At 41.5% G+C, this 10761-nt stretch overlaps 1 protein-coding gene and 1 long non-coding RNA gene across 5 annotated transcripts in view; one reads left to right on the plus strand and one right to left on the minus strand.

Annotated features, from left to right (window-relative positions):
• The window catches only part of LOC114882124 (AF4/FMR2 family member lilli), a 105272-nt gene extending 96715 nt beyond the window's left edge, over nucleotides 1-8557 (minus strand). Inside the window, exons 1-2 of one of the 4 annotated variants that reach the window (XM_029199015.2) lie at nucleotides 7770-8557; nucleotides 3220-3752 (exon numbers count right to left, since the gene is read on the minus strand). In XM_029199015.2, the coding sequence (XP_029054848.2) occupies nucleotides 3220-3281 (62 nt within the window). In that variant the 5' untranslated portion in view covers nucleotides 3282-3752; nucleotides 7770-8557. Of the gene's footprint in view, nucleotides 1-3219; nucleotides 3753-6378; nucleotides 6686-6911; nucleotides 7069-7769 lie in introns of those variants that run through there. The other 3 variants (XM_029199012.2, XM_029199005.2, XM_029199021.2) reach the window with 3 other exon arrangements.
• Nucleotides 7416-10498, plus strand: LOC114882178. The gene is made up of 2 exons (XR_003790384.2): nucleotides 7416-7501; nucleotides 7558-10498. It is a non-coding gene; the product is annotated as an uncharacterized LOC114882178 (long non-coding RNA).
• Nucleotides 10499-10761: the final 263 nt, after the last annotated feature.

Consider the following 10761-nt stretch of genomic DNA (forward strand, 5'->3'; position numbering starts at 1 on the left):
TCGTCCTATCTTCGATACCAACAACGACAACAGAAAGCAGTTATCGCTAGAACGTTCGCGACGCGAGAAACATAACGTTGGCTCGCGCGATTGAACATGTCGCGACAATTAATTCGATTACCATGAATCCATTTATTTTCATCGAGCTGGATCGAGACGAGTACTCGCTCGCGGACAGGTTCTGATGGACGTTTAATATTCCCTCTCCTGTAAATTTGCAAGCAATTCGAACGCTTGTTTCAAGTGAATCATACTCGAAGCTGTTGAAATATGTAATAGTAACTTTTATAATCACGGATTTTTTAATCTGACGCTTGAATTTCTTTAATTATTATATTTTGATAGAATTTGGTACATATCCGCAATTTAACGATCACTAGTTCATCACTAGGAAGAGGGAAATTGAATGACGGCGAACGGAGTGGCGCAAAGGCCGTGTCCTTTCCGAGAGTTTCATGGGTGGCGCGATAATGAGAACAGAAGGGTGGTGCCATCCGACCTAACACTTTCCTCTCTCTCTCTATCTCGCGTGCCCTTTCAACCGGAAGTTCGTTCCGCGCTTCCGACGCTCTTCTCCGCTATACCTGAACCCCCGTTGGTTGGCCCAAGCGCGGCAAATTGTCGAAACAAACGCAGCCGTGAAAACTCGTTAGCTGTGTTGGAGAGAATGTACTCACGGCTGGCTTTAATTCCAGCAGGGACCATTACCGAGTTATGCACCCCGGGGCACAAGTATCGTCGATAATACGCGGCCACGTATGCAACAGCTACACTACGTTCCACAAGTATCCGAAAGTTTTTCTTCGTTTCTCAAACAATTTCATTCTTATTTACACGGTTTATAGTTTCATAATTCCACGAGAAGAGAGGAAGTACGTTTTATTAAAAAATTTACACTACTTAGCGGGGCTTTTTCAAATTTGCCAAGTGCACGAATACTTCTGAACGATAGTGTACATAGGTCCTCAACGTACGAGGAGTTTACTTATGACACTGGAAGGTAGCATAAGAGGAACGCGCGAAACTTCTCTAATGAATCGACGCGATTTAACGAGGTCTCGCGATACGTTTTCCTTCGTAGATAAAAAATGGTACGTCACTGATGCTCGTTAAAAAGTTGTGAATCTTTAATCTCTTTTCCCTAATCGACCCGCTAGAAATCTTGAGATGTATGTACCTAGGATCGTTATGGAACCATTACCGCCACCAGGCACGCTATCATCAACGTTTAACCCATTTACACTGAACAATGTTAAGTGTTATCCGAGGAAATAAACTTATATACATATTTGTCACGTACACCGATATCTCGTTTTTTACCTGCTATCAAGTTAAAGACCAATTAAGACGTATTTCCTTTAAACTCTTCCATTTTTTTCACGACACCAGCTCATCCACTATTCTAGCAAAATCATGCAAATTGCTTAAGGCAACTTTCTCTTCCCCGTACAACTTACTACTCGGCGATTTCAAAGCCACGGAATCGTCTATCCTGTTCTTTCTGAAGATTCAGTATACTCGAAATGAAAGAAAAAAAAATAGCTAACTATCTAGTGCGCGTAAACAGAAAGTCCTATTCCTACGTGGAAGAATGGGGGAGAAATGACCGTAACACGAGTTACAAAATGAGGATAATTTTTGTACAGCTGACCTTGTCCCAGATTCGCCGAGTCCAAATTTCGAAAGTCCGATCAAACTGCTACGTTGTTTGGTTAAACCGTGATTCCGTCGAATTTCCCCGCTGCAAGCGAGGTCAAGGACGATGATCTAATCACAAAGCGTACTTGTTGCACGCTCGTTCGACTTGTGTTTCGCTTTCCCGAAGTCATATTGAAAGAAGCTAAACATCGGGTACAGTATTCAATGTATAGTGAAACAGTTCGGGTCTATTCGATTCGATGGATAATGTTTTCTAGGTCGCTCGAAAATGAACGAAATCGCTTCGAAACGGTACTCTTGATCGCGTCAGCATCTCGAAGCTTGTCGCGGCTTTTGCCTCGCTTAATCGGCCTTATTCGCAGCCGATGCGGAAACCACCGGCCCTCCTAACGATACCTATCACTTATTTAGGTCACTGTCAGCTGATACACTTCGTTACGCTTACACGCGAACCAACCTCGCGTCTTATCCCTACGATTACTCAAATTTGATAAATCGTTGGAGTTACAGTATTAAGAACCCGCACTCGGTGTCTATCTGTTGCACAACTATTCGATAGTTGGAGTTCGAATAGAAAGTGTCAGTCAGAACGCGTGTTACCTTTAAATAAGCTTTAGACTCGTAATCATTCTTATATCATTTTTTTTTACTAATTCCCATGAATGTATCGTGCGGTGAAATAGTTCGCGTCGCCTAATCTCTCCCAGACAATCGGTGAACAGATGTAATGGAATTACGCAGGTACTGTTGGACGCGCGACGCGACGCCGCGCACCTCGTCGTCATTAACTTGGCGAGCTGACGCACGAAATGTAGATACGCGCATGTAAACCCGACACCGACGACGTGCCCGTCGACACGGAACCATTTAACCCGATCGACGCACGTTCGATTCTTGAAAGATCCTTCTCAGCCACGAGAACTGATTCGCGGCGGTAATTCGATAGAAAAAAGAAAAGAGAGATCGTTCAATTCTGCGAATCATGATCAGAAATATTTCTACTTGGTAACGTGAATTCTACCCGGGAAGACGTTACGGTGCGAATTAATCGAGCAAATTACCCTCGAGCGTTAAATTAATATTGAAACGCGCTAGTGAAACGCTGACGCTGCGTTTCGCGCGACTAATAATAAGCCAGACGCTCGAGTACCAAAATTGATCAGAGACTCGTCTTTAAAATAACTTAAAATAACTTAAAAATAGTGAATTATTTTCATTCGACTCTAGCGACACACAGTCTGTACGATCAAGATACGTAGTCGGTCGAGCAGAGCGGAGCCGGAGAGTATTTAAAAACAGAAGCGAACCAACAGACCGGTTAGACACCAAGGAGATCAACCCATTGGTCGAGTGATCGGGTAAAATGAATCTTTCATGTCACACTTTTCTCCGGTCATTATCAACTCGCTAAGGATTGTTACTCGTTAGATATTTTTTTTTTTCTTTTCCAACAAGCAACGCGATCCAGATACTCTGGTTTGGCTAGTAAGCCGATCTATGGTGTCGCGAGCAGTCGGTTGAAAGTAGGATAAAATTCGAAAGAGAATCACGTAGACTCACCTCGATAAGGTGCCCTTGAGAAGAGGATTTCTGTCGTCATAGTATCCACCGGACGACGGCATCTTCAAGTAATCCAAGCAATGGGCACGTGGCACTTGGCACTGACACTACGGCACTGCATCACTGTCGCGTGATCTGTTAACTTTCCATTCACCGTAGCGACGATATGTACTTACTCGGTTTAGCTAAGTGCACGACGCATCGTTTTTCCACGCGAAATATACTTTAACGCGATTTGAAAATATACCCGGCACTCGCGCTAAAAGCATATCACGAAATCGCCCGTTACATCGGCAACCGGATAACTAGCTTTCATAAGGTTACGTGGAAGAATCTCCTTGAGAACCGTCCGTCGAGATAACGGCCGGGCAACACTGTCAACAAGTTGTCGGTACGCCTAACCAAACGTCTACACTCTCTCGCCAATTATCCGTATAGGTTTCTCAATTTCTTCGATACGTTGATTTACATGTTCGACAAGGATCGTTACGCAATCAGCCGATGATCCTTCCGGTATATTCTTCTAGGTTAACCTAAAGGCAGAAATTTTCGTTTAACGAACACGCTTCCGACGCGCGCCGTACCTCCCCTCGAACTACTGGCGAGCTTCCTCGACACGTGCGAACTCTGTTGCCAAACATGGACGGCTATCAAACACAACCCCTCCCCTTCGACCACTTAACGATACGATCATCTACAACTCAAACCCGACAAACTTTCCTGCGATATCATCGAAGAGGTTAACCCGCGCAAAAAACTTAATCGTTCAATTATTCGATACATTATTCGTTGCAATCGGAGGTTATTTTCCACTCGGACCGTCCGAGGATTCCCGCCAAAACTATAACTACGCTCGATTCACTCGGGTGAAAGTCCTTGCGGTGGATATTCGAACCATTGTAGTCGCTTGCATTTTTTTTTTCCACCAACATTCGAAACGCACGAAACTTAACAGACTGGATCGAACGTTTCTGTACTTTTCACTTGGTTATTCAAAAACTAGAGTCGGTGTCGGCCATAACGATATCCATTATACACGCGTGTATTCCAGCGAAGAAACGTTAAGATAAAGTGTCACAGTTGAAAGCGGAACGTACCAGGTGAGTCCATCGAGCACGTCGTTTATTTATAAACTAAGGGAACCCGGGAGAGAACGCAGGAGCGTCGGAGGCCAACGGCGTTGTCCCTCGCGTTTGGTTTACCGTTCGTAAACTACACTGTGCCCGTACTTCGAGGACCACGTGTTACTTGTCCGATCTCACGATTGGTCGTACGATTCCAAGATGGCGCGACTATTGACCTGTCAATGCAAATTCATAACACTATGCATTTTTTCGACAATTTTTTAACGCTTTTACCAAAAAAAGGTTCGTTACCACCGAAAGATAAATTATTTTATAAATTTATCAAGTTTCATTCTGTCATAACGATTTTAGAAACATTCAATTAGAATCGCTTGAAAATCAAATACGATGTTTCGTTAACGGTGTACCGACGCGAAAACAAAGTGGCGGAAAGATAAACTATAATGTAGAAATAAAAAAATATGTTATTAAGTACGCAAAGAGTCATCCATTGCAACAGTATGTCATAAGCTATAATTATTCCTTTCTCCCACAGGTTTCCGACTCGTCTATGCACTTTCACTGTGCCTTCTACGACTCTCGAGTCAAATGCGTGCTAAAATTATTGATACAACAAAAAGTGAGATATCGTATTAACAATTAATCGTACCTTTTTCTTCTGCATTATTTTTTTCTAACAATTTATGATTTGATAATGTTAATCAGAAGTTGTACATAACAAGTCCATGATCTGGTTTCTAATATTTCGTGAAATAATTATAAAGCGCATGTCGAATATTAAATCGTAATAATCCACCAGATAAAAACACGAGAACAGCCTGTAATCCTTTTACGAACCGATGCGATGTACCGTTCTCGGTAGCGATCCAACTCGAAAGTATCCGGTATAACAAGGACAAATGACCTACTCGTCGATTTGCTAAGATTTTCGAATATCTAATACAATTTCTATCATTTTCCAAAATCTAATTAGTACAAACTATTTTGATAATGATCCCCTCTCCTCAAATATATTCTTTCCCTTCAAACAACGCCGACACATTTACGATTTTTGTCACTTCTTGAAAATGTTATTGTTAAAATTTTGTTCAACTGTGAACCAAGATGTTTTCGAAGATTGGGTAACGAGGCGAAAAGTCGAGGAGTAAAAGCGTTACGTGATTCAAGGACGTACAGCTAAGTGGGATCGTGATCCAGTCGATAAGCAGCTGTAGGTGCAACGATCGTTTTACCCTTATAGACTGGCGTGTATTTATGCGCGGCGCCGATCGTGGTAGAAAAAGGCGCCCTCGTCAAACTATCCGGCCTACCACGAAACAACAAAAAAAAAGTAAAAAAAACAAGCCGAGAGACTCGAATGCTCGCTGGAAAATCGGTACCGTAAGCGTTCCACTTCTCTTTCTCTCCTTCTCTTTCCTAAAAGAAAACCGCTCCGGAATCCGCGTCTCGGAATGCGAGGCGACGAGACTCGGCTTAGCACGAACGCAACCTGTCCACGCTGTTTCCCCTACCCAGACCTGCTGCTGCGTGATCCTCCTAACTCTACATAACCCATCCCTACCCAATCTGAACGATGCAAACATGATTACACTAACACCAAGGAACATGCCATTGCTACTTCATACATAACCGCGTACCGTATGATGCGTCGCATCGTTTGCCAGCGTCTCGCCTGATCATTTATTCATTTACTACGCGCATAGATTAGCGAATAACAAAAATCATTTGTTTATTGTTTTTCTCTAATAGAAATTAAGATAAATTTGTTACGACCACGCTGTGGTATTATATTTCAAATTTTCATAATAAATCGATTATACATATAAAATCTGAGGCGGCCGCCACTACGGTGGCCTCCGTGGGAGTCGACGTGTGAACCCCGTCGCTGCTCCGTGCGACCGTAGTCGTCCCAAATATTTATATTTTGACATAAGAGACATGCAATGGAAACTCAACCCTCGAATAATGAAGTTGAATCTTTGCTAATGATTTTGGTTATAAATTCTACATGAAATTAAAAAGAAAAAAAGAAAATGTGAAATTGATAGAAAAGTATTATTTAAAAAATTCCTACTTAAGACACGAAGATTCTGTTCAGCACAAATGGAATCTGTCCACACACTATTTCCTCTCTACCATCTCTGCCTCGCGTGTTTCCCCTTCACCTCCTTTTCTACACCGTTTTAACATGGTGTAAGTGTTCGCACACCAAGCTAATCACGGGTGTCTATATTTGTCGGATCTTCGTCGAAGATACGTGCGGTTACTAACACTTTCCTGGCTATTGCTACGTGCAACACAGTTTCGCTTATTTATCCTACACATGCGAACCCGATACATGTAGATATAGCACGCATCTTATTTACCGAGCAGCCGACAGAGAAACAAAGAGAAGGAAAAGAAAGGAAGAAAGAGGAACAGAGAGATAGCGCTGCAGACACGACACGAGGGTTTTTTTTTTTTTTTTTAAATTCGATGCACGTTCAAACCGGATGATCGACTTCAGCGATAATCAGAGCAAACGATACATTTGTAAACATTCGCAAAATTTTCGTTTATAACGAACAGTACTTTTGACCTTCGACAATGAATGGGTTAGATACTTACAAATATATCGTCGTGATTCCTCCGCTTTTTCGATCAAAATAAAATGAATTTTACGTCCGAAGTACGTACGGAGATATATCTGCGTCGTTAGCATACACTTCGCACTGATGGCTGCACGAAAGCACGCGCGATTACAAGCACAATTTCTGGAATCTTTCGCTTCCGTGAGCCGTGTGACATACGTTGGTGAATACACGCGCGAGAAACATGCCCCTCCTCCTTTTTCGTTTCGCATTGCCGGGCATACAGGCCACGTTCTGTTTTCTTGTGCACACTCGCAAACACCACCGATCAGTCCCTAGGAATAAGGTCGTTCACAAGATCGTGCCAAGAAACGCTACCGAGAAAACGCTTGTTATTTGTGAACCATCGTTCTCGGTCGTGGTTTAACTCATAACCGCGTCAACGATTATGTATTCAGGTACGATTATAAAAGTAAGCATCATCGAAACGACGGATAAAAGTTTGGCATACGGTAAAATTTGAAACACGAAGCGTAACAGGCGGCACGTTAAAACACGGAACACGATTTTCACGATTAACCACGGAAATCGAGCAACTCGGATTACATTCGTATTTCAATAATCCAAGTAAGGTACTTTATCGTTTAGAAAGTAACGCTCTACATCGACGACCTTGTTCTTAGGATCTACCACATAGGCGTCAATCGTATCAAGAATCTATCAACATTCAAGAATCAAACGTGTAAAAGTTTCGCACGAAACGTGTAGAGGGAGCTGGCCGCAGTTGTCAACGGCGTACGGCGTACGTGAACAGAAGGCTGGTCGATATGGGGAGAAAGAAATACACTGGTAAAATGTCGATCGTCGAGTGGCACGATATCCATCGGATACGTACTGGATGGAACGATTAATCCTCCGGTTCGTCTTCTTTGTCTTAATCTCGGACGACAAGACGGCACGACGGTACTATGACAGTTTACCTCACAGTAATGGCAGATCCGTTACGACGATCTGTCACGTGGTTAAGGGGTAAAAATGATCCGCACGTTTGCACGTGTACGCCTACTCGCGTTCGTATGCATACTTCTATACACGTGAATTACACGGTCGAAACGTGTATTAGCTGTGTTGGTACGCGAAATATACATATGTATGTATACGTTGAATGGCGGCTGTGCAAAAACGTCACAACGAGACGGCGCGTGGACGGTCGCGGCTGAACTGATCGTGGGGGTCGAGCCACAGGTGTCATCAGACGACGGCTGCTCCACCCCTCTGCCCCCACTGTTGCTCCCACACCCGCCCTCGATCCCCACTCCCATTCGCTACTTTCACGCACACGTCCAGCCCTGACGAAGGAGACGCGTGCGCACACCAGCCGGCTTCCTCTGTAATCATGCAATATCATTTCGTCTACGGACGCGGCGCCTATGACCGCCTATGAACGAGGCACGTGCTTCGCATAGCTACTTTTCAAACGATACCGACTATACTTTTTTTTTTTTTTTCTATTTTTTACATTACTTCTCTTGCTTTCAACGCAAATACCAACATGTAATATTGCACGATGAACCTTTGTTACAACACAGCATTTGTTTATTGATTGTCTTAAACAGTATTATGTAACACCAAGGATCTGAAGATAACAGAAAGGGAAGCATAAAGTGTCTACTGTTTATCTTCATCTATTGAAAAACAAAAGTTAATGATTAAATCAAAACATTCGTAATTCAAATAGATATTTATTCAAAAACCAGTGTATTTCGTGACAAAACATATAACGTCAATTATTGACGCAATGCTCATGAAGTATTCTCATTCGCTCGATCTCATTCACACGAATCCCTCCCTCTCTGTGATTTATACTCTTTATACTAACTATATGTATATTTATAATATATATATATATATAGATTTTTTTTTCTTTACGTTAGCTGTATAATATTTAGTATTTTCTATTTCCATCATTCCTGTTTCATTTCGTATCATGTACAATTTATCATTGTAACGTTAAAATTCTATCCATAGTCTAATTACATATACAGTATGTGTGATATGGGCGCTTTCAGCCGCTGTATCTTTATGCGGTACGTACATTTCCCACGCACCCAAAATTTTCCCTCTAATAAGACGCGAGCAAATAACACGAGCTTTCATTTCGTAATAAAACAGAAAATCAGATTTCCGTTAAAAATAATCTATGGAATATATGCATCAATTCATTATTTAAAAAAAGAAAAGGGAAAACGAAAATCAATCGGTCGTTCGCTCGACCGTCACATCTTCAACGCTAAGCTACATCTAGAAAAATATTTACCAATTCTCTAAGGGGGGAAAGTTTGCAAGTAACGTTTGTTTTCTTGCCGCCTTCTAGCGTGGAAGAAACACGCCGATTTTTCATTAAACGATAAATGTAAAGTCGCATGATCGGACTTCGGAACAGATCGTTTTACTAAACCCTTCGATCGCCCTCGACTTCGTCACGTGTCGCTCGTGAGATCCGCACGACCGTCCTGGGAAACGGAAGTGCTACTCACTTACCCTCTGTCTCATCCAAAAGATACCCTTATCTTTCTCGTAAAAAAAAAAAGATCTGGTACACCGCGAAAGAAAGTTAAGCACGTTATTGTTGGAAATCGTTCGGAGAACCTCCGTTTCGAGAAACGTACATGTTCACTGAACACGCGATACCATCAATTAGAGGAAAGTGTAAAGGAAATCCTGGTATTAGTATGTATTTTTATTTTGTGCAAATATAAAAAATTCTTTGTACGGTTGTAAAAATTTGTCAAAGTAAAACCGTACGCCTTGATTTTCGAGCGTGATACCAAATGGTAATTGATTAAGTTTTTCGGGGTGGGGTTTTTGTAACGTAAACAACTCGATAATACTATGTCAACATTTAATGCAAATCTACGTTTCACGAGCAAATGATTTATGATTATAATAGTAATTAATCAAGGGGAACACGTTTTGTCCGAATCATACATTATAATGTACGTAATATAATAATATTTATTTTACATTTCATTTCTACTTGATTTCACTCTCGTAAATTTTATTAGAGGATAGAATAATTCCGCGCTGCTTTGAGCCGATTCGTTGATTAGCCACGTCTATGAAAGCAAATAGCCGAAAAGTCGCGCTAGGCGCGAAGTTATTGATCGCTAGTCAAAATTGAAAATCTATCAGAAGTATCCCAGGACGAATAATTCGATGGTAGGAAATAACCGATACGTTATTCGTCGCTTCTCGTTATTTCTTGCCTGATAAACATGCCAGGATACGGTAAAGCATAATCTATGATGAAACAATTATTAAAAATATACAATTCTCTTATTGTGATAAAAGAAAAAAGAACCTAAACGATGGCCATTTTCTTGCATTATCTAATTATTCTGTTCAGCGAACGCTTTTAAAATACCAAATTTTGTACAAAATCGAGAACCATGCCCCGTCAAATTATATAATTGCACCAATAAAGCGTAATAATCTATCATTATTTCTTTCTAACAATTGTCGTTCTCGCGCGCGTCGCCCCGTTAATAATTTTAACGCGAATAGAAAAAAAAAAGAAACTGAATACGATTCTATACTGCATTACTGAAGGTGATTAAAAAAATGAACAGAAAACATTTGAAAGCCTTGCTTCAAACAGTATCGTAAGGCACATTTTCGACACGACCCGAGTCTCTGAAATAATCTCAAGCGAGGGGTGCGTTTCAACGAGATCGAAGTCGGGAAGCGACTCGAGAGATCGACCCTGTTCGAAGACTTACGCTGTTTTGTCGAGAAAAGTAGTCGCCAAATGAAAAAAAAAAAATTCGTCCCTGTGTACATACGCAAAAAGGAGGCTCTTAATGAAAGATAAAAAAAGACACGTGTAA

Source organism: Osmia bicornis, chromosome 1 (assembly GCF_907164935.1).
Source record: "Osmia bicornis bicornis chromosome 1, iOsmBic2.1, whole genome shotgun sequence".
NCBI classification, from domain to species: domain Eukaryota; kingdom Metazoa; phylum Arthropoda; class Insecta; order Hymenoptera; family Megachilidae; genus Osmia; species Osmia bicornis.